At 39.7% G+C, this 24,750-nt stretch overlaps 1 protein-coding gene and 1 pseudogene across 1 annotated transcript in view; one reads left to right on the top strand and one right to left on the bottom strand.

The window, feature by feature from the left end:
- The window catches only part of LOC138174117 (tetraspanin-36-like), a 52,140-nt gene extending 34,045 nt beyond the window's left edge, over positions 1-18,095 (top strand). Inside the window, exons 2-7 of the mRNA XM_069104306.1 lie at positions 3,094-3,285; positions 6,288-6,362; positions 10,244-10,339; positions 11,765-11,917; positions 14,837-14,920; positions 16,017-18,095. Of these exons, the coding sequence (XP_068960407.1) occupies positions 3,094-3,285; positions 6,288-6,362; positions 10,244-10,339; positions 11,765-11,917; positions 14,837-14,920; positions 16,017-16,103 (687 nt within the window). The 3' untranslated portion in view covers positions 16,104-18,095. The remainder of the gene's footprint in view (positions 1-3,093; positions 3,286-6,287; positions 6,363-10,243; positions 10,340-11,764; positions 11,918-14,836; positions 14,921-16,016) is intronic.
- A 2,187-nt stretch (positions 18,096-20,282) lies between these two features.
- LOC138174498 (ADP/ATP translocase 3-like) lies at positions 20,283-21,954 on the bottom strand (annotated as a pseudogene).
- Positions 21,955-24,750: the final 2,796 nt, after the last annotated feature.

The following is a 24,750-nucleotide window of genomic DNA, read 5'->3' as shown; positions in this document are numbered from 1 at the left end:
GTGTCCAGAAATGTAGATCCCTTTCTGTACCTTATGTCCGGTACCTTTCTGCATCAGGAGGAGGCGGGGACGTGCTTCCGTGTGACTCTGGATGCTGCATTATTTTCTCTGGAGACATGGTGGATCGCTGTTTTTGATCAGAGCCCTTCAGAGCTGTTTTTCTTTACAATGCTTTCCTTTTGTTGTACAAACTGTTGTCCTGGTTCTGCTGACTTCACCGTGTGTCGATTCATACTGTGTCCAGGGGCTGGGATTTGAACCTAATTCTTCCATCCGCTAATCCTCTGCTCTTTCAACTGCATTACTCTATAGCTGATTCCGTAGGAGCTCTGGGGTTTTTTTATGTATATGTCAAGGTATACTCAGAGACAAGGGCTATACTGTTCATTCATTATAAATATGTAGCTCTAAGATGTATTAAGCATTGTTTTCCTATATAGCACTCAAGTTTTCCATTCGTTAATGAGAAGTCCAGCAGATCTTTGAGTAAACAAAGGCCTATAGGTGGTACAATGAGTAGAATGTTGGACCTGCAATCAGAGAGACCTGAGTTCAAATATTACCTCTTATTAGCTGTGTGACCCTTGGCAAGTCATTTAATCTTTGTCTATCTCAGATTCCTCATCTGTAAAATAGGAATAATAATATCATCTGCCTCACAGAGTCGTTGTGAAGATAGATGATAAAAGGAGACAACATTTGCAAAGCACCCTGCCAACCTCAAAACCCCACATAAATGCCGATTATTATGATAAAGGGAACTAAATAATGAATAGACAACTTGAAGCGTTGGGAACAAGATCAATGGTTTCTTTGTTGTGAAAAATGGAGACTCATGAGGAACTATTTGAGTCACTGACCTAACACAAATTAAACCTCAATTTCCTGTCCTCTTTCCACTCGTTTTCAACACACTTTAATATCCTTCCCCTGGGATCATCTGAGTAGGTAGTCAGGGATAGTACCTGGTTACCCCAGCTGAGCTCAGTCACTGCTTTTTCATGCCCCTACCCTCCCACCAGAGCACACCTCTGAAGCCAGCAGGGAAGCCCTTCAATTACCTAACCTCCTCCTTCCTTTCCAGTCTCCTGATACCTTACTCTCCAATAGACACTCTTTGATCCAGTGACACTGGCCTCCTGGCCATGCCATGAACAAAGTATTCCATCTCTGGGCTCCCGGCATTCCCCCAGCTATTCCCTGTGCCTCCAATGCCCGCCCTCCTTGGCTTCCTTTAAGTCCCAATGAAAACCCCACATTCTATAGGAAGCCTTCCCCATCCCCTCTTAATTTCAGGACTTTGTTGTTCAGTCACCTTTGTCTCTTCATGAACCCCTTTTGGGGTTTTCTTGGCAAAGATGGAAAAGTAACTTGCCCCGGGTCACACAAGTTGAAGTGTCTGAGACCAGATGTGAACTCAGAAGATAAGTGTTCCTTACTCCAGGCCCGGCACTTTAACCACTACACCGCCTAGCTGCTCCTCCGGGGCTTTCCGTCTTTTAATCATTTCTTATTTATCCTGTATACGGCTTGCTTTGTATATATTTGTTTGGATGTTGTCTCCCCCGTTAGATTGTAAGCTCCTTGAGGGCATGGGCTCTCTTTTGCTTCTATTTGTATCCCCAGTGGTTGACACAGTGCATGGCACATAGTAGGCTCTTAACGAATGTTTCTTCATTGATGGTAGACCTTCACAGAATCTATTTTCCACTTTTCCTGTATTCTACCACCTCCCACCATTTTGAGTAAAAGTTAAAAAGGAAGGAATTTGTTCTTAAGGGGAAAAGGCTGAAGTGGAACTTTGTGATCTTGAAGAACATGAAAGGATGGCTTATGTATGACCATAAGCTAATTTCAGCTCCCCCCCCAAAAAAAAAAGCAGGAAGGAGGGTGGATTTTGTCATAGAAGAGGAGATGGAAGTTGAACATTAGGGGAACTTCCTAACTATAGACTCATTGTTCCCATGTACATCATATTTTAATGACTTCAGACCATTTTCTGTAATCCTGTTGAGGGAGCCAAGACAAATATGATTATCCCTACTATACATAAAGCAGCTGAGACTCAGAAAGGCTAAGTGATTTGTCCTTGGTCAAAAAGCTAATCAGTTGGTCAAGGTAGGTAGGGATCCTAGCAAGAGCTTTCTTCTGTCCCTTGTTCCACAGTTCTTTTCACTATAATCACCCATGAGTCGCTGTACTGCAGATTTGCAGTGCAGCTTATTTACTGAAGCACTTGCTTTTCTGACGGTGTTTAAGGACAGGGTGGATCCCTTTCTTTTGGACCCTACAGGCATTCTTAGCCAGGTATGGCAGTGAATATCTTCTAATCCCTGATACTAGAAGGCTGAATTTAGCTGATTTTTTGAGCTCAGGAGTTCTGAGCTGTAGTAGGTTAAGCCAGGTGCAGTGTCCACACTAAACCCATATGGTGCCCCCCCTAGAAAGTAGAGACCACAAGAATGCCAAAGGTGGGGCTGCCTGTTCCAGGTTGGAAATTGAGCAGGTCAAAGCTCCTCTGTCAATCAGTAATGGGATTGGACCTGTGAGTAGCCAGTGCACTTAGGGAGGCCCAGTATTTTTTTTTGTTTGTTTTATTCTCTCTGGGATAAATGATTTCTTGGAGTCAACATCTTATATGCCTAAAAAGAGATAATTTGGTGGGGTTTTCTTTAATTCTCGATTTCTACCTCTGGAGGAGACATAGGCCAGAGAATATATCTGTATACTAATCAATAAGGATAGGAAAGGACATTGAGGCCACATTTTTGGACTCAACTGAAATGTTTGTCATCAATGGCTAAATGGGGAGAAGGGGAAGATGTTTCTAGCGATATATTTTGTTTTTGCATCATAGTCACTTCTTCACATAAACCCTTCCCAAATTGAACCCTCCCTTGTAATAGGTGGAAAAACAAACAATTAATCCAAACCAGTCAACACAGTGACTGTGTCTGACAGTAGCACATGCCACATTCTGCATCCATAATTCCCTTTAACCTTTCTCCCGGAAGAGGGAGGTATGTATTATCTCAACGGCTTTATTTTAATGGCATTTGGTTAAGTGGGGAAAATAACTATCGTGTATTTCAGGCTGCAGGAGTCATCCTTGGATTTGTGGGAGATCGGTTCATCTCATCCTATGAGGACTTTGATGCCTTCTTCAGGGATGAACAGATCTTGTTGCCTGCCATCATTATCATAATAGTTGCTGGTGTGATGCTTTTCCTCGGGGTAACTGGTTGCTTTGTAACGATCAAAGAATCCCAAATTGGCCTGCGATTTGTAAGTATTAATTTGGTGATTTCCTTTCCAGAGACTCTGAGGCTGACCTAGAAGCATCCTGTTAAATGTTTAACGACCAGCTTGGGAGAGGTGGAGAATATATACAGGACACAGTTTTAAATTTAATTCTTTGCTACCAGCACTTTCTCCATCACTTTCTAAGTCTAGACAATCAACAAGACAATAAAGCAAGCCCTAATTTGCAACATTTGCTGATGACCAAAGTGTAAACGCTTACACTGAAGATTTAATAATCAGCTTCCTAGCCCTGGCTCTAGGACCCCTTGGGTTGACTCTTGTTCTTCCCAATATGTTTGTGTAGAGCATTCATCTAGCAGAATCCGGACTTCTTCACCCTGCTAGGTAGCTGAAGGAAGTGCCAGGGCACAGGCCTCAAGGGGGGAAAGAGGGACAAGAGAACCTGGGTGGACAATTATTCTTTTTTTTTTTAAAGCAATTGGGGTTAAGTAACTTGCTCCAGGTTACACGGCCAGTTATTTTGTGTGGGTGCCAAGTGTCTGAGGATCTGAGGCCGGTGCTCTTACTGACTGCGCTACCTGGCTGCCCCGACAATTATTCTTAAAGGGATGGAACGAACAATGAGAATGTCGGGGGGTCGGGAGGGGAGTGAAAGGGAGAAAGAGAAATAAATGCAAAGTAGACACAATAAAACCTAGATTAAATGAACAAAATTTATCAAACCTTTAAATAGCTCAGTATTTTCAGTACTTTGAAGGAGAGACACGTGGCCAAACCTCCCTCCCTCTGAAAACACCTTACCACAATTCTATAGAGCTATAATGTTGTTACAGGGTTATATCCAGTCCATATACTTTCTGCATCTATAGGCCTAAAGACTGATAAGTCGTATTTTTTTTTAATTTATGGAATGAAACAAGTATTTCCATAAATGAGTGATGTTTCTGAGTGACAATGATTGCTAAATACCATCTGATTCTCAGTCATCAAAGAACAATTCAACTACATAGCTGACTCTAATATAAGAGTCAGCTAGAGCACTGGTTCTGGTTAGAATCAGGAAGACTTAAATTCAATCCAATCTCAAACACTTATTAGCTGTGTGACCCTGGGCAAGTCACTTAACCAGAACTACCTCCAAAATCCCTGAAACAATATGTTCTTGTGTTGCTCTTTTCTCCCAATCTCTTAAAAATTATTTTCTTGATTCAGAGATGATAACTTGGGCTTATCAACAACTGTTTAAGAGGTAATGAGGAATTAGCATAAAGCATTCTACCATCCCCCTTTCTTAAGATTGCCAAAAGGCAATCTGAAAAGGGGTTGTGGTTCTTTTTTGGGTCCTCACCTGTTGCCTTAGGCATAAGATAAGTAGGGCATTCAAAAAGAATAAGCTACTATATCCAGACAAGGAAGCAAGGACTATGCCCTTAACCCCCCTCATCTGAAGCACAGAGTTCGATTCTAAGATGAAGAATGCACGGATATGTGGAGTTATGAGTTATGAATATTTAGCAGCAACTATTTGGAGTCTTATAAATCTCATCCTCTGTCTGAATTGGAACTTAGATGTTCATTTCTAGGCACTGACCTTAAAACATCAGAGAACAAAGATCTTCCCTTGTATTTGTATAAAAGCCCTATCCAGGTGTAAACAATCATTAGACACAGACAAGTCATAATTATGTATAGTCTCCCTCCCTTCTCTCTTCTACCTTTCTTCTCTTTTCTTTCTTTCTTCCACCTTTCTCTCCTTCTTTCCCTCTCATCCTCTCTCACATATTCAATTTGAGAAACATTCAATATCATCTTGCACTGAGGATGTGGACACAGACAAGATAGAACCTGCTTCTAAAACTCTTCCACTCTAATGAGGTGGGTTGGGGGAGATAAGTGCACAGATAATTGTGATAAAAGGGAGAGCATCATAAGTTCAAAAGACAGGTCCAGACAAAGTGAGAGCGATCCCTTGCAGTTGTGGAGAGAGATAAGACATAACGGGAGCAGAAGATGTGAGTCAAGAAAGACGTAGCAAAGAAACAGGATTGGGACTCTTCCTTTGGATTTTCATGTACCTATAGAATGATCTTACAGATTTCTTTTGTTTTACTTTTATATTACCATCTCTTTTAACAATGCAATTCAGCAAATTTAAAGCTTAAAAATAATTTATTTAGATTTTTAAATGGTGAGACTATACATTTAAAAGAATGGAAATTTTGTCAAATTTCACTCATTAATTTATTGTCATGGACCCAAATTTCCACATCAGAATTTTATAACAAATGAGGAGCAAGATAGACATCTATAATGAAACAGAAGGGGAATCTTTCCACTTAAGCCATCAGAAACTTTTGACAGGCTGTGGAGGTCCTAAGATGACATATTTTGGGGGAACAATTAGCAGAGAGACAGTGACATAAAAATTGGTAGAGTTTTCCTGCCATTCCCCCCAAAAATCTTCTCTTGTGCTTACCTATTTCCAATCCTTGCCATGGGACATTTGGCCATCCAGAGCTTTAAATCTTTCCCCTGTGGTTTGTAGCCTGAATAGCTGGTGAACATCCCTGATCTTTGGGCTGTACATGGAAGCTGCTTGGGCTGTGGTTTCTTCTCCACAGGGGTCAATTGCTGTTTTTGGAAATCTAAAAATGGAACACAGGTGCCAAAAAGCACCAAGAAGAACCCCCCCCCCCCTTTCCCAGTCTGACGATTCAGATTGTCTGAAAAGCTCTTACTCAACAAACTCTCTGCATTGTATTCAGGTCCAGTGTGAAATAATTGGGCTGGGGATCACATTTCCCATGTACTTTTTTAGTTAATATGGGGGCGCTCCTGAAATTGTCGTTTTTCCCTACATGCTTTATGGCTTTATGGTTAATATAAAGGGTACTGTCTTGCCTATGTGGAGAAACAATGCCTCACTTGGAAAGACAAGAGTAATGCCTCAATCTAGATTTTTGTGAAAGATACTGTTTCTTTACATTTCAAAATACTAAAAAATGATCTCTTTTTACTATTAGTTCCTGGCCATTCTTTTGCTGATGTTTATCATGGAAGCAGCAGCTTTTGTTTTGGGATTTATTTATCGAGAGAAGGTGAGTAGAATGGTAATATGATTAAGTGTACGTATTATAGATGTAGACTAGGGGCAGGTAGGTGGTTGAGTTGAAGGAACTGATTCCAAATCTGGCCTCAGATACTTACTAGCTGTGATCCTGGGCAAGTCACTTAATCCTGTTTGCCTCAGTTTCCTCATCTATAAAATGAGCTGGAGAAGGAAATGGTAAACCACTGCAGGATCTTTGCCAAGAAAATCCCAAAAGGGGTCATGAAGAGTTAGACACAACTGAAAAATGATTAAAAACAGCAGTATTCTCCTGTGTGTTCATGGAATGTTTGTAAGTATCCTTAGTCCCATTTCAAGGCACCTGGAGGTTGCTTCCAAATGAGTGCCTGGTGAAAGAGGTATCACCATGAATGCTTAGCAGAATAACCAAATGACTGATGAAAAGTTGGCAGTTGTAGTCTTACAAGTCCAGACGTTTCCTCGGAATCACTAAATGCGAATCTTTCAGTGGCATATCTATTTTTTCAATTAAATTGGACGAGCATTTATCTACTACCCTATATTCAGGCACTTTGCTAGGCTCTCATCCTATCAAGACAAAAACCAGTCTGTCTCCTCAGAAAGCTTATCGCTGACCCGCTATATTTGAGAATTAGTATCTTTACCACTCACAGTTTCTCAGCTTTTTTATACCTTTCCTTTTTGTATTTGTGAATTTCAAAAAGAAACTTCCTCTTCTTGGTGTATTATCACATACTTAGAGATAACTTGGGGAGGGGGGTGAGGGATGAGAAGAACAACCAGAGAGAGGGTCAAGAGATACAGTCAGACCTAGAGCAGAGCAACTGGGGCTTTGTGCCGGAGCATAGAAATTTGGAGAATATCAACATTTTAAATGAAGGTTTTAAAAGAATATGTAATTGGAAATTTTGTTACATTTACTTCATAACAGCAGTTTCACTCCTTTAGCATCATTGAAACTAGTTAGTGAGATTTATGAATTAAAGTAGGAAGCTTCCAGATGGCATGCCTCCTCCTGATGGTAACACACTGGATCTGCCCTTCCCCAGCTCTTCCCTTATATGATTTCTCTTTCTCTCTAATCAGTGGCCTCACAGTGTCTTGGGATCTTCATCTCTCCTTCTCAAGGTTCAATGACCTAAGGTCTCCTCCTTGCCCCTTTCCACTTATTCCCATTGAATCGAGGGTTTGTTTAGTGTTTCCAGCTGCATGTCAGAATTACTAGTTACAGCTCTTTTATCTATTTTAAATAGATATTTTATCTATTTAAAAAAATTATCTATTTTTATCTATTTAAAAAAATTTTACAGACCTCTTATTTTTATATCATCTTCATTTCTGAATATATTTTCCCTTTTCCCCTTCACTTACCCTATAAGCCAATCATTTTTTGTAATAAATATTTTTAATATGAGTAGGAAAAAAACAGTTTAGAGAAACTAACCAGCTAGATGGCTCAGTGGATAGAGCACTGGGCCTGGAGTCAGGAAGACTTGAGTTCAAATCCAGCTTCAGATACTTATTAGTTGTGTGACCCTGGGCAAATCATTTAACCTGTGTTTGTCTTAATCCACTGGAGAAGGAAATAGTAAACCACTTCAGTATCTTTACCTGGAAAAACCCATGGACATGGTCCACAGGGTCAGTAAAAATAGGATATGATTTAACAAGAGCAAAAACCAATCAATCAATATGCATCAACTGAATCTGACAGTCTATGTAATATTCTACTCTTACAGGTCTGTCTTTTCAAAGAAGAAAATAGGATACATTTTGCCAGCTCTCCTCCCAAGTCATGTTTCTTGGGGATTATATTAATGTTCAGTTTCTTTTATTGTTTCATTGTTCTATCCACTTAGATTGTTGTAGTCATTTTGTATAATTTTTTCCCTAGTTTTGCTTACTTCACTTTGCAATCGGTATATGTCTTCCTCTGCTTCTCTGAATTCTTCATAGTAATAATTTTTTTTGGTACTATAATATTCCATCCAAATCCAATGTCCTTTTCTCAGTCCTCATCCTCTTTGACCTCTTTGCAGCCTCTGACACATTGCCGATCACTCTTTCCTTCCTGAGCCTCTCCTCTCTGTCTCCTGTTCTCCTCCTCTCTGTCTGACTGCCCCTTCTCAGCCTCTCTTTGCTGGATCCTCTTCCAGATCACACCCTCTAACTATAGGTACTCCTCCTGAGTTCTGTCTTGGGTCCTCTTCTCTTCTCCCTCTATATCACTTCCCTTGGTAATCTCATCAGCTCCTATGGATCTGATTACCGTCTCTAAGCTGATAACTCTCAAAACTACTTATCCTGCCCAAAACTCTCTGCTGACCTTCAATCTCACATCTCCAACTGCCTTTTAGACATCTCCATCTGGATGTCAAGTAGACATCTTAAACTCAACATGTCTGAAACTGAACTCATTATTTTTCCCTTTAAATTCTTCCCCACTCCACTTCCTTATTACTATAGAGGAAAACACCGTTTTTCCAATTCCTTAGGTTCAGAACCTAGAAGTCGTTCTGGACTCCTCATTATCTCTTACCTGCCTCCCCCTACCTACATATATCCAAGCTGTTGCCAAGGCCTATTGATTTCACCACTGCAACATCTCTGGAATGTGCCTCCTTTTCTTTCCTCTGACATTGCCAGCTCTCTAATGAAGGCCCTTGTTACCTCACACATGTACTATTGCAATAACCTACTTTGGGGAGGGGGTGATGTCTACCTGCCTTTAGTCTCTCTTCTTTCTAGTCCATCCTCCATTCAGCCACTAAATTGATTTTCCTAAAATGCAGGTCTGATCATGTCACACACACACACACACACACACACACACACACACAGGATTTCCATTACCTCCAGGATCAAATACAAAATGCTCTGTTTGACTTTCTTTTTTTTTTTTTTTTGAAGCAATTGGGGTTAAGTAACTTGCTCAAGGTTACACGGCCAGGTGTTTCTGGGTGGGTGCTAAGTGTCTGAGCCTGGATTCGATCCCCAGGTCATCCCGACACTGGGGCCGGTGCTCTTACTTGATGTGCTACCTGGCCGCCCCATTATAACCTAACCCCTTCCCATCACCTGTCTAGTCTTCTTATACTTTACTCCTCAACACATACTCTTCCATCCAGTGACACTGGTCTTCTGGCCATTCCATGAACAAGATGCTCCCATCTCTAGGCATTTTCTCTGGCTGTCCCTCATGCCTGGAATGCTCTCCCTCTTTTGCTCTGCTTACTGATTTTCTGTAATTCCCAACTAAAATCCCTTCTTCTACTGGTATCCTTCCCTAACTCCTCTTCATTCTAGTGCTTTCCTTCTGTTAATTATCCTGGAAGTAGTTTATTTCTACACAGTTGTTTGCTTGTCTCCGTTAGATTATAAGTCCCTTGAGGACAGGCTCTTTTTGTGTATGCCTAGTGCTCAGCACAATGCCTGACACACAGTAGTGCTTAATGTCTATTAACTGATTTATTCAAGTACCACAATTTGTAGCCATTTTGTCATTGATAGGCATCCAAGATTCCTTCCCTCTCTTAAGTCCTAGGAACCTATGAAATGCTTTATAAGGCGTCATGTTAGAGTAGGTGTTAACTGATGAAGATATAAGTACATATATAATCCTGTTAGGGATGGGAGAGAGTTTACCTCTTGAATATTGATATGACCCCTGAATTTTATCATAAGAATTACCTAACCTTTTCTTGATTTGGGTCTTGAAGAGGCTATTTTATGATAATTTATATAATTAAACAAGGGCTATTTTGTAAAAAGAGCATATAAATATTTTTGTTCGTCCATATAGGTATGGATATATACACACACATATGCATATATATGTGTATATATATATATATGTATATACACACACACACATATTTTAAATTTTAGGTAGTGGCAGAGGTACAAGAGACTATGGAAGAACTCTTTCAGACATATGGTAAAGAAAAGCCAGAGACAGAGATGGTGGATTTCTGGCAATCTCAGGTATGTAACTGATAAGTAATCAATAATAATAATGATTGACTAATCTATTTGTAATCTATCTTATAAGGTGTATGGGATGTCCTAAAAGTATTAGTATAGTTTTGAGCTATTAATAGTTTTAAAACTGCACTAAGGAAAACATTAGCATTTGGTTCCTACCAAAAGATTAAGAAAATTATACTATTAAAAAGTTTTTTAAATCTTTAATCTCTTTTTACTTTGAAATGAATAAAAACTGACTAAATCTTGCTTCAGGATGTTCTTCAAGGATCTCTAGTTTCATGAACCCTCTGCTGGTGAAAATTTCAGGCCCTCTGTACACTAGTAGACAGACTTCCTGAGTTGCTGTGCCTGAAAATACTCATCATTTGTTGGTCAATCCTCTGGTGATTCCAGTCTCTCCTCACCTAGGTAGGCTGGTCCTTAGCCTGTATCCTTCCATTTTTGCTGGATCTACCAAACCATTGCTATTTAAGCAAACCTAACATTTTAGGATCTAGAACACAGTAGCTGGGCCTCTCTAAGGTTCACTAAGAACAGTTATTAATCATTCCCATACCTACCAGTATGTGAAATGCTGCTAAGAATACAACTCCTACCTTTAAAGCCTCAGGACTCTTCTTCTGTGAGTTTCATTTCCAAGAGCCCATGCTTTGCAAAGTATCTAAGTCCAGATTTGATACTACCCAGAGCACATAAAACACCAACACAGTCTAGTTCCCAAGAATTTTGCCCCCAACTTCATCTGATTTCTAAATGATTTGATTTATTCACTCTTATATGTTGGTCTCTTATATGTGAAATATATATTTCAACAAATAAGCACCATCGGGTAAATTTTAAGTCAGCCAGAGGATGAATAGAACCCCAGGGTATTCCCTGGGGCACTCAGAATGCTTCTTTTAAGGCACCTTGAAGTGTCTACTAGTTTAACTAATTCACTTAAGATATTCAATTAGATAATTTCGACATTTTCATGATCGCGATTAGTTAGAATTGTACATATTGATTCTACTTTTGTCTCATTTGAGGATCCTAGTTGATTTATTTCTATATTTTCTTATGTTTGTAATGGTGTGTACATATGTATAAATATACATTCTAATTTAACTAGAGAGGAAGCTTCAATAGTAGATAAATGGGCCTTAGAGTCAGGAAAACCTAGAATCTCACCTCTGACACGTTTTTGGATCTGTAGCCCTGGGTAAGTAGCTTAACATTTCGATGCCCCAGGTAACCTTCTTAAGATTATTAACTGGCAGAACACTTGCTAACCTGCATTGCTAGGGGAAATTTCCTACAAATCCAGGTCCCTTCTCCTCTCCTCCCACGAAAATAATTTATTGATTTCAGATGTAAGAAGTGGTAACATTAGCTTTTAAAAATTAATCTAAGGAAAATTAACTGCTTTTCATTCTATTTCAGTTTCAATGCTGTGGTGTTAAGAACTACACTGATTGGATTAATAGAGAGTGGTTCAACCACACTGGAAATAACAGTGTCCCTCAGAGTTGCTGCAAACAAGAATTTAAGAATTGTAGTGGACTTCTCAGTGAGCCTCAAGAACTGAATACAGTGGTAAGATTCACCCTGAAGAATCCATAAAAGGATATTTCTGTTATTCTAGCTTTTTCTTGAAATGTGATATACCTTTTTTTTGGTGGGGGAAGGGAGGGTAGAGTTGTACCAGATCTGTAATTTCTGTTATAGGAAATTTCCCAAACTCTTCATATCAGTGCACAACTGGCAATAGTTTGGGAACTATTCCTAGAAATTTGCCTGGGCATGAAGAGATTAAATGACTTGCCCATGGTCATAAATCAGTAGGTTTTAGGGATCTGACTTTGGAACTCAGGTCTAACTGACTTTGAGACCAGTTCTTCTTCCTTTATGCCTTACTACTTCTCAGTGAACCTGATTTTGTATGTCAGAGTCCAACTTGGCCATTTCTGTTTCTGGGCTTCTGGGTTCTGGGTTTCTGGATCAATAAGGAAACAATAAAATGCCACCATAAAGGATTGGTATTGTAGATTTGATTTGTATTCCCTGAACACAACAGGAAAGTTATAAAAGCCTTCATCGAGTTAGAAAAAATATAGTTTATCCCTACCCACTTCCAAACTATTGCATACAATTTGTAACTTCCATAGTGTTAATATTTGCCAATAGGCAGAGACCCTCTAAAGCTCTATAGAATGGTTAATATAAATCAAGAATGTGCCCTGCTCTCCCAGAAGGATCATAAATTGTATAAGATTCTTAAAAGAGAGAAATCTTCATAGAAGAAATGGCATACATAGGACTCTCCTTCTCAGTACATGTCACCATATCATGATATTGGACACTTATACTACGATACCGTTGGCTAAAAAAGTGAATATGATTCCTTTGAGCCTGCTCCAATAACTTCGTAAGAGATGATGCAGCTTTTGGAGAGAAGTTTCTTTATTTTTAAATGTTTTTCATTTTTCCTTTTTTCTCAAGTACACACTAAATTCTGGATAGCACTTTTCAAGCTATCCTACTACTCTTTGCTTATTTCTGAACTTCCTTGTGTTTTCATCTGTGTATTTTTTTAAAAAGTCAAAAAAAAAAGCTGTGGCGCATTGAATAGAGCACTGTCCCTGAAGTCAGGAGGACCTGAGTTCAAATGTGGCCTCAGACACTTGACACTTAACTAGATTCCTCTTTGATCTCTTCTAGTTTTTAGGGATTCCATTTCATGTGTAGGATTTACCACTTTCCCCTTTAAGCTATTTATTATCCTTCAAACTATTTCCTCTAGAACTTTTATCTCCTTTTTATTTCTTGCTTAATTTCTTCTGGGTGCTTATATAATCCTTGTGGAAAATCTATTTTTTTTCCTTTAAGTATCTCTTTGCATAGCCGCAATATACAACAATAAATCAAAAGCTTAACAAGCATGGATAACTAACAAGGCAAAGTTAGCTAACTGCAAAAATAACACTACCAGTGGGTGTGGGTATATGTGTGTGTATGAAATACAGCTTTACACGTTAGCATATACACAAAACAATTAAAAACAGACATTGCTATAGTACACAAAAGAATCTAGTAAAATAAACACAATAGCAAAATCAGAAACAAGCATCCTCAAACATGCAGTGATTCATATGTATAGCTGTAAGCATATATAATTACATCCAAGGCACGTTTTCCATGAGCAGTCTCTAGTCTTGTTGCCTAGATACACAGGTAACCATGTCTTCAGATTTCTCTGTAACATCATCACTTGGCCTAGGGATTGGTCAGATAGACCTAGTTCCCTTGGCAATGACTGATCTCTCTTTGTTGTTGTTTATAAATTTATTTTTAGTTTTCAACATTCACTTCCATAGGTTTAAGATTTCCTCTGCCTCCTTATTTCTCCCCTCCCTTTCCCAAGACAGTGTGCAATCCTGTATAGGCTCTACATATACATTCTTTTTTTTTTTTTTAAGCAATCAGGGTTAAGTAACTTGCTCAAGGTTACACGGCCAGTTATTACTTCTGGGTGTGGTGCTGAGTATCTGAGCCCGGATTTGATCCAGGTCATCCCGACACTGGAGCCAATGCTCTTACTCGCTGAGCCACCTGGCCGCCCCTAAGCAATTGGGGTTAAGAAACTTGCTCAAGGTTACACGGCCAGGTGTTTCTGGGTGGGTGCTAAGTGTCTGAGCCCGGGATTCGACCTCCAGGTCCTCTCAACACTGGAGCCGGTGCTCTTACTCGCTGTGCTACCTGGCCGCCCCTACGTATACATTCTTATTAAACATATTTTCACATTAGTCATGTTGCATAGAAGAATTAGAATGAATGAGAAGAACCATGAGAAAGAAAAAACAAAACAAAAAAAAGAGATCAAATAGTCTGCTTCAATCTGCATTTAGGCTTTACATTTCCTTCTCTGGATGTGGCTGGCATTTTCCATCATGAGTCTTTTGGAGATGTTTTAGGTCCTTACATTGCTGAGAAGAGCTAAGTCTATCAAAGTTGATCAATGACTGATCTCTTTAAACCAGAGGTAGCAGTTGGTGTGAATGAAACATGAGAATCATTATAGACCTGGGTGTCCACACTAGCAATGGCAGCCTTGTCAGGTTGGCTGTCAGCATATTACCACTTCATGGGTTGAATCTGTACCCTAGGAACCTCTGTAGCAGTTTGGGGCAGGAAAGGAGTTGGTCTGGATTCAGTTCTCTTGCCTTGTAATAATACACACAATCTCCCTCATTGGATGCATAACTTTCAGTGCCCATATCTGTGTCAGATCATCTTTGTACATCTGATGAAGGAGTTCCCTTCCAATGGGCTTTGGAACTCAGGTTATATCTTATTATGTGTATTCCAGATAAAGTATGCTGTATTTTATTGTAATGTAAGGTTTCAATTTTGCCACATAGTGAAGAACATCCACAGGGCAACATAAGGGTTAATAGGAATGCCTTGGGTGTGCCTTAAGTCCTTCCAGGTATTTCAATTTTTTCTTCTCACTAGGGATGTGCTGGGGTAATGGAATTACGGATAAAGGAACTTATCAATTACATCATGATCGTCATCCTAGGATTTGCTGTTGTAAAGGTATTTACCTGAATTTTCCAGATGAATCTTCTCCAGAAGTACCTTATTCAGAGTTGTAACCAAGGTGTTATGACTAGAGCATTGCCCAAGATTCAGTATTTGGGGCATGTCTCCCTCCTGTGGTGGTCCAGAAACCACTGTTCCCATGCTGTCTACTCCCACTTCCCCCATTGCCTTTAGCATCTGTAGCAGCAAGCACCCTAGCATACCCAGGGTGGCCACCAACACAGGTTCTTAGATCTGCTTCTCCAAAGGAAAGCAACTCAAAATGCGTTAAGAATCTTACTTTAATCAAACATATACAAACAGAATACAAGCAGAAGTTACAAGCAGACAGAGAAAAAGATCAGCAGACAGGCTTCCAGCTGTCTGACCATTACATCCACACCTAGTCAGTTACCAGAGAGGGAAGCACCAACATCTAGGTTTTCAAAGCCAGGAGGCTCAATGGCTGCCCAGGGTCTCATCTGGCCACATCACACAACCCTTCCCAAAAAGAGCCCCACAGCAAAACCTCACTTCAGAGTATATATAGCCTTCTCCTGGGTCAGAGATCTTCACAACCCTCTGACCCACTGCCCAATCATAAAGTAACAAGGTGTGGGTGTTCCTGAAAAATAAGCCTCCCACCACAGGCTCCAGGTGACCACATTCAGCCCACTGGGGGCACAGCATATTCTCAGATCAGGGAAGGTTCTCAGAGTCACTTAGACCTATCAAAGGGCCTAGGGGCAGAGAAGATCTTCAGATTCCCATTCCCATAACAGTATCACAAGGTGCTCCTCTTCCGAAGTTCACCCTCTCTGTCAAACTCCATTAGACTATACTCTAATCTTATGATAAACAATGAGTGCCTGGATTAAGAATCAGGATGAAAGATAAATCCTTAAAATATTGTATAGAATATCATAGTAGGATTTAGCAACAAGGAGAAAATATCAGAAGAGAGAGGCAAAGAACTCCAAAAAATCCTGTAGTTCAGATAGGAAGTTGAGCATTGCGTGTGGCAAGGGTTCCTGGAGGAGAGAGATCTTTCTTTGGTGTGTTCCCTTTAACGAGGTAAATGAGTCTCTGAGAAAATCCTTTTCTTTTCCAGTTTTTTGGAATGCTAAGCATCTTGGTGATTACATGCAGGAAAGAAGAGAATGGCTATCAGCCCTTGAACTCTGGAGTGTTTGCTTGAAAAGAGATGAGCAAATTAAACTTCACTGAATCATTCAAACACAAATGGCTTTTACAGACTGACCCCAAAGAATATTAAAACCCTGTGGATAAATGTTTTTATTCATATGGACTGAAGATGAGCTCTGGAATTTGTCATTCCTTATTGTTGTCCCATTCCACTCTGACACACAATCAGCAATGTGTGAAAAATAAGACTTGAATTCAATTGAATATCCATCTAAGTCACCTAGAATTACTATGGTCTGTAAAAATACCACATTCATGGGGAAAGTTAGTTCCATGGGAACAGTGCTATAAATGAGCAACAGATGGAGTACTGGGGATTTGGGCCTTGATGGTGGAATTTTATTATTATATATTGGTTATGACAACTTTATGACTGTACTGCTATTTAGCTTTCTAAATTATGAAATATTTCAATTGTATCTGTGCTTACGTTGGCATATCACACACCTAATTGGGTTGTTTTGGTTGTTTAAAACTCTAAATTAAGTTATAACAAAATTGATTGTTAAAATGCTAACCTAGCTGTGGTTTATTTGATTCAGCTGTATTGTTTTGACAAGATTACCACTTACTGATGCACCTCAGTATGAAAGACATGCCCAGCTCATAATAAACAAACCTAATTCTCTTCCTTATATAAATTCCATGGGTTTCTCTGATAAAAAGTATATGTCACAGAATGACAGATCACAAAGGATTCAAAGGGATTTCAAAGTCCTAAATCCAACTTGTATGTATTTGACTGAGAATCCCTTTGACAACATTCCCAACAAGTTTTCAGTAAGTTTTTAAAGGAAAGAGAATAGTTGAAACTTTTTTTCACATTTCGTAAAAGTTGCCTTCTAGATGAGTTCTTTTACTTTAAATGTAACATTCCTGTAATCTACTTTTCAAGCAGCAAAGGAAATGTGAATTGAGTTTGAAACATTTTGAGGATTTTCTTGTTGCGAGGATGATAAATGAATGATTAGATAGTTCTAGTTAACGATCATCGGTTGTGGTATGTTAGCCATCTTTTGTTCACAAATTATAGACTTTTTCTTTCCCTTTTCCCTTTGCTTTTCTTTCCTTTTTCCTCTCACCTTCCCTCCCCATTGTCTGGCAGATCAGCATGGAAGGTTTATCCTACTTCCTTTCTTCATCCTGGACTAGTTCATACCCCCTTAGGCAATAAGGAAGGAGCCCCACCCCCCTGAGGGGCTCTCCACATGGGTTCCAGACTTAGTGTGGACACCTGATTGGCCCTTAGAGGTTCACCAACCTCAGTCTCCCCAGCAGTACCGTTTTGCTTGGCCAAATTTTAGACATTTTCATGCTCACAATTGTCCTCTGTCATCTTCATTTTAGATTTTGAAATACTAATTAAGACTTATTTAGCCTCACATGCATAGATGAACCAATTACAATGCTGTCAGATTACAATTAAAATGTTTCTTTAGGATTTATGGCTGTCTGAAAAACAGACAGGCTCTAATATGTTTTTCTTCTAAGGAAATAAAGAATTCCCTTGTGTGAGAAGATTTTCTCTTAAGATTAGTAGCTTATACTTTTCTTTTTTCAAAATTCTAGAAGATATGGATACCTTGTGGACCTTAGGCAAGTATAAAAGGCCTCTTTGTGGCCTTCAGAGATCAGGTTTTAAATTATTCAGCGCTGGTTTTGAAGTATTAGAAAGTTGGAATTATTTTATATGAAGCTGAATCTTTAGGTAACAACAGAAAAAACAAACTTAAAAAAAAGCAGCTATCTTAAATAAGATATATGTAGAGGCTCCTCAAACAATGGTGTATTAAAGGAAAAAGTTGCTTTCCACATAATTTCTCATGATTCTCCTAATTATGCAATTATTCTTATTCTGGTATATCAGTAGGTAATTAAATGTCTTTTAATTTAAACTTTCATGTACTGAGCACTGTCTTTACTAATTCTTCAAAAATCATCTTGGAGTAATTTTAACAAACTAATAAAATATAGAACACCTAAATATGTTTGCAATTATTGTTTCCCTGTTCCCATGGATACATGAACAAAAAAAGTTGAAGCCTATCAGTGCCAAATTTATCTGTCACTAGAGACAACAGGACACATGAAGACAATCCCAATAATGAACGTTAATTTGGGTTCTAATAGCTACAGCATGGTCCAGTGGAAAAAGCTTTGGAGTAAGAGAACCTGGGTTCACATCCATTTATGTTACTACCTGTCTGATCTGAGCTAAGTCAGTTTTCTTAATTATAAAACTGAGGGGGTTGGACTAGATAGTCTCCAAAATCCTTTTCAACTCTAAATCCATCAACTGAATATAAATTTTGCATTTATTTAGCTTTACAATTTCTCATTATTGTTCATAACATAAAATTATAATAATTGGATATGATATCAATTGATATCTATTAAGTGCTTATTTAGTATACACCTGTCAGTCACCTTAACTTAGGTTCTACTACTGCAGCTGGGGATTAAAGTGCTGGGGATTTTTTTAAAAAGCAAAAGCAGTCTGGCCCTAACGAGTTTATATTCTGGTTGGGGAGACAACACCTAGAAATCAATACATACAAGATAAATACAGAATAGGTAAACAGTGAAAATCAGAGAGGATGATAGTAGTAGTTGGGGGAAAGGGGAAGGGGAGCAGGAGGCATTTGTGCTGAGTCTGAAAGAAATTAAGGGATTTCTAAGAGTCAGAGTTTGGGAGAAAAGGACCGTTGCTGGTAGGGGGGAATAGCCACAAATGGGGAGATGTAAGGTTGTGTATCAGAAACAGCCTCAACAAGTAGGCCAGTATGGCTCAGAGACGAATAGAATGTAAGAAGGCTGGAAAAATAGGAAGGAGAAAGGTGGTGAAGAACTTTAAATCCCAAACCAAAGACTTTATATTTGACCTAGAGGAATTAGGGAGCCTTGAGAATCCAGAGTTTTGGGTACTTTCTACTCTTCAAAAAAACAAGTTCTTTGTTACATGAAAGTCAATTGATTGAAATCCAGTTTCTGAATTAAAAATTAATTCTCTAACCAACATGTCTGTAAATGGTATTTTCTAATCCAGTTTAACCCAATAAAACAGTAAGCACCTACATGTCAGGCACTAGGCTAAGCACTGGTAATACAATTAATTTTTTAAAACATGAAAGAGACCTTACTCTCAAGGGGTTTACAATCTAAAGGAGAAGATAACACAAAAGGAGGAAGGAAGGTGAGGAGAACAATGGGGGGCAAGGGCTTGTTCTGTGGAGTTGAAACCAGGTAGAAGAGCAAATGCAAAGAGAAGCAACCTGAAAGTCCATACTCCAACCTTCAGCTCTCCAGTCAGAGGGGAAAGTAGGCTGAGAGAGAGTCAATCAAGGCCTGAATTATCCCCATAGAGGTGAATATAGAATATGGAACAGACCTGCACAATTTGGTCGTAGGTAAGGGCCAAAATTAAAATAGGCTGAACTTCTTCAGGCTGCAGATAGATTAGGCTAGAGACAGATTGACCATGTTTGGTAGCTAAGGGTCACAGGACAAACAGGAGCCTGCAAAGTGGTATCTGTAGCAGCAAGCACCCCAAGCGTCCTCAGGGTTGCTGCCACCACAGGTTCTTGGATCTGCCTTGATAAAGGAAAGCAACTCAAAATGGGTTAACAAGCTTACTTTAATCAGTCAGATATGTATCGTTCACCTAGTTCAGGGGAAAAAGGTCAGCACCCCAAACTTCAGAATACACAGACAGAATTTTCAAGTCAGAGAAACAGATCAAGTAGGCAGATTTCCAAACTGTCCAACCATTACATCCATACCAAATCAACATCTGGGTTTCAACATCTGGGTTTTTCAAAGCCGAGGGGAGGCTCTCAACAAAGGCTTCCCAGAATCCAGATCAAATCACAGAACACTTCTCAAAGTAAGCCCCAAAACAAAGCTACACATCAGGGATTATATAGCCTTCTCCTGGCTCAGAGAATGTAACAACCTTATTGACTCACTGGCCAATTAGCCTAGGGGCAGGGAAGATCTTTAAATTTGCATTTCCGTTACAATATCTCTACATTTTTCGATGGCCTCTCCAAAGATCCTTTGGCCAACCACAAGCAGCCCTTGGGCTGTACGATGTGCAGGCCTGATAAATATATATATATATTTTTTTTTTCTAGATATATGAAAGTTATTGGAGTAATAAAAAACAAGTGGACATATTGTCACCTTAGGTGAATTTTGACACTCTAAAAATATAATTTTACAGCGAGAGTAGAATAGAGCACTCTCTTGTGACAGAATTAGTGACAGAAATGTAATTAGAGTTTATGAGCCCACAATGGGCCACATTTGTGTTATGCTAGAGTTCTGTTTCCATGCTACCTTGGTGAGAAGTGGTGGATCATAAGAATTAACTAGGGACTTGAGAGTTGTTGGGTCACATGCTGTCCCTCTAGTGCATCATCATGGTAATATGTTGCCTAAGAATTCCCAAGCCTGGATTATTCCCATGACCTCTCCCTTATGCCTTTATCAAACAATACTCCTCAGCACTCCTGGTTTGATATTATCAGACCAGGGACAATATTGTTCTTCTCACTGCAGCTAGAGCAATAATTTCCCCCTTACTGTGCAGTTGTGGCTTTGCTAATTAGAACAAAATGTCTGAAAGTTTTAGGATAAATAGCAGCTAAGGAAAGAGCTATCAACAGTGCTGAAGTACAAATGGGAGACATAATTTAAAATAAATATTTAAATACAAATTTATGGCCCTACAAAAGACAAACTAGATGGTCCAAGTTGATCTGCCTCCTTGGTCCCACAGTAACTGTTACTTTCCCTTAAACCAATAGAATCAATATACTCAAATCATCATCAGTTCCACCACATGGATAATGGGTCACAATAAACGAGTCCCTTTTTAAGAGTTTTTCCTGGCTCCTCTATGAATATGATCTGGCCTGGATAAAAAGATAATTGGAATTTCTTGAAGGTCAGTGATCCAAAATGCTAAGTATGGTTATGTATTCTATATGACCTATGTTCACTGGTTTCATTTTTGGTTAGGATGTACTTAGATTACTTTCTTGGATTCAACATATAGGACAAGCACAAAAGCAATACCCATGCCTCTAAGAACACTGGACCGGGCACCCTAGAAGAAAGCTTTGCCACCCTCATCGTTAGACACCTTACTGTATCAAAGGGACATGAGACCACACCTGCTACAGCAGTCACTGTTTATGCAATAATCCAACTTATTACAATGTGAGTGTTCTTTGGTTGTGGGAGCATACCTTTTGCTGTATCATACGTTCCAAAGTAGACTGCTCTATAGATAATGATACCCTACACTGAGACATTAAAACCTTGATATAAGCCACAAATTCCATCAGATTTAGTGATTTTCACAAGGCAATCTCCCAGGCCTTTGAATTCTCTCTCAATGCCAGACTTCCCAACATCAGCTGCCAACCATGTTCTCATAAAATCCAAGGGGTAGACAAAGTAGACAGAAGTGGCTCCAGCTGTACCACCAGAGGCAAGATTGCCAGCAAAAAACCTCCAAAATTGTGTGTGCTTGTCTGCTCCTCCCCAAAACACCTGCTTATACTTATCCTTAAAGGCAAAGTTAAGGGTCTAGGTAGGGAAATATCTGATGACATTTGCTAAGTTACCCTGACAGAAGGAAAACACCCCCTTTTCCTTAAGAATTTGGACTATACAGTACATTATGCCTTTGCACTGTTTATCTGCAGCAATTTGTTTGCTTGCATGCTGCACCTGCAATAGTAGCTTGGCTTTCTCAATGGGTCCCACTACAGTCTTGGAAATAGAGGGGCAAGGCCACTGGCCAGGAAATCCTTGGCAAAGACCTGGTCCGTCATGGTTACAAAGGGCAATGATGTTGGAGTTGGAGGAAGAAAGCCTGAGAGAGAGCCAAAAGCTGGGGAACTCATTGCTGTGTGCACAGCCCCTTGCTACAGCTTGGACCAAAAGGCCAGAATAATATTTAAGTGTAGATGTGGTCATATCTGATAAGCATCTCATTTCTCAAATATATAGGGAACTGAGTCAAACTTATAAAAATAAGAGCCATTCCTCAAGTGATAAATGGTCAAAAGATATGAACTGGCAGGTTTCAGAAGAAGAAATCAAGTCATATGAAAAAATGCTCTAAATCACTATTGATTAGAAAAATGCAAATTAAAACCTCATACTTATCAGGCTAGCTAATATGACAGAAAAAGAAAATGACAAATTGCTGGATGAGGTGTGGAAAAATAGACACTAATGCATTGCTGGTGGAGTTGTGAACTGATTTGACCATTCTGCAGAACAACTTGGAACTGTGCTCAAAAGGTTATAAAACTGTGCATACCCTTTGACCCAGAAATACCACTGTCTGTATCCTGAAAAGATCAAAGAAAAGGAAAAGGGAACTATTTGTACAAAAAATAGTCACAGCAGTCCTTTTTGTGAAATTGGAAATTGAGGAGATGCCCATCAACTGGGAAATAGTTTAACAAGTTGTGGTATACAATTGTGATGGAATATTATGGTGCTGTAAGACATGATGAACAGGATGATTCCAGAAAAACCTGGGGAGCCATGTATGAACTCATGCAAAATGAAGTGAACAGAACCAGAACACTGAACACAGTAACATCAATATCATAAGGATGGTCAACTGTGAAAGATTTAGCTACCCTGATCAAGATATTTTCAAAGGACCCATGATGAAAAATGCTATCTATCTTTAGAGGTATTTTGCACAACCTCATATATATAATTAAAATCAAATTCTTTGCTTTCTCAAGGAGTGGGGATGGGTAGAAGTAACAGAATTTGGAACTCTGAATTTCAAAAGATAATTGTTACAAATTTTTTGCATGTAACTCAGAAATATAACAAAATACATAAAAATAATTAAAAATAATGTGAATGATCAGTTGTTCCAGATGTTGGAGAGGGAATTCCTACTCAGTTATAGGTGGAAGTTGATGGTCATTGAGATCCCTTATAACAGGGTGTGCTAAAGACAGCTCTAACAAGCTTGTTGTTCAATCATTTTGTTGTGGTTTAAATCCAGGGACGCCAAAAACTGTTGATGTGGGGGTTCTGACCACCCAAAAATGTTGCCATTTCATGATGTGTTGTGGTAGAACCGTCTCAAAGAATTCAGAGTCAGAGCACCTCTAATCCAAGTATAAGCATTTATTGAGATTGATGCCTCTCATAAGTTCCAAGAGGAACCAGCAACTTTGCAGAAAGCAAGATGGATTTTTATAGGGTAAAGATGCAATTACATAACAGAACATTAATATTAAAAAGGCAGGAGGAGTTTGTTAAGGGATTAGGTAATGGAGGAGAGGTTTGTTAAGGGATTATTAGGTAATAGAGGAGGTGTCCCATCTATGGTTCAGCGGTTAAACATTCCGGTCATTCTGCCCTCCAACTGGCTAGCTATTGCGGTCCTGTCTTGGGCTAGATGGATGATATGATTGTGATTGAATACAATAACATACCTGTTTCTGTGGGAATCGGTCCGGGGACAGTGACCAGGAAGGGGTAGTAGCTAGGTTCCCATCATATGGACACATCTGCTGTTTCTGTGGGAACTAAGAGTTCAGGGACACACTTGTTCCAGTGAGTAGTAAGGCATGTACAAAGAAGTTAGGACATTTGGGAATGAAGTTTGAATATTGGGGCTGGGGGCAGCTTTATTAGGATTCCATCAATTTTCCTGTTGTGTCTGACTCTTCCTGACCCCATCTGGGTTTTTTTGGCAAAGATACTGGAGTAGTTTGCCATTTCCTTCTGCGGCTCATTTTTCTGAGATGAGGAACCTGAGGCAAACAGGATTAAGTGACTTGCCCAGAGTCACATTGCCATTGTGTCTGAGGTCACATTTGGACTCAGGAAGATGTCTTCCTAACTCCAGGCCCAGAGCTCTGTCTATTGAGGAACCTAGCTACCAAGACAAGTTTGTATAAGAGGCCTCACATTTTCAGTGTGAGCATTTACACCTCAAAAATCAGTTACAGCTACAGATCAGAGCTTGATTCATTGCTTTGTTGAAGTCTGGATTTAAGAGAGTGTTAAAAGTGTGTCTCTGCACACACACACATGTATATATACATTTTCACTGCACTACTGGCCACACTACTTACTTTGACTTTTCACCATTCCCCGGAGCAAGCTCATTATTGGCATAACCTCATCATCCAGTAAAAGCCCTTATACTTACGCCTTGGGACTCTACTTCGCTGTCAACTCGAAACCTCTGCTAGGCTTGGAACATTTCTCACCCGACTGCAGGACTCTGTGACTTCTCTTGACCTTTTCTTTTCCAATCATACCAAGAGGGAAACACCTCCTTCCCTCCTTCCTTCCTTCCTTCTTTCCTTCCTTCCCTCCTTCCCTCCCTCCCTCCTTCCTTCCTTCCCCCCCCCTCCCCCCCTCCCTCCCCCCCCCCTCCCCTCCCCCCCCCCTCCCTCCCTCCCCCCCTCCCTCCTTCCTTCCCTCCCTCCCTACTTCCTTCCTTCCCTCCCTCCTTCCTTCCTCCCTCCCTCCTTCCTTCCTCCCTCTCTCCTTCCTTCCTTCCTCCCTCCTTCCTCCCTCCCTTCCTTCCCTCCTTCCTTCCTTCCCTCCTTCCTTCCTTCCTTCCTCCCTCCCTCCTT

This window comes from Petaurus breviceps, unplaced genomic scaffold (assembly GCF_028583685.1).
Source record: "Petaurus breviceps papuanus isolate PSGF00001 unplaced genomic scaffold, PetGlider_PUasm1.0 131, whole genome shotgun sequence".
NCBI lineage: Eukaryota > Metazoa > Chordata > Mammalia > Diprotodontia > Petauridae > Petaurus > Petaurus breviceps.
This window is presented reverse-complemented; position numbering and strand designations above follow the sequence as displayed.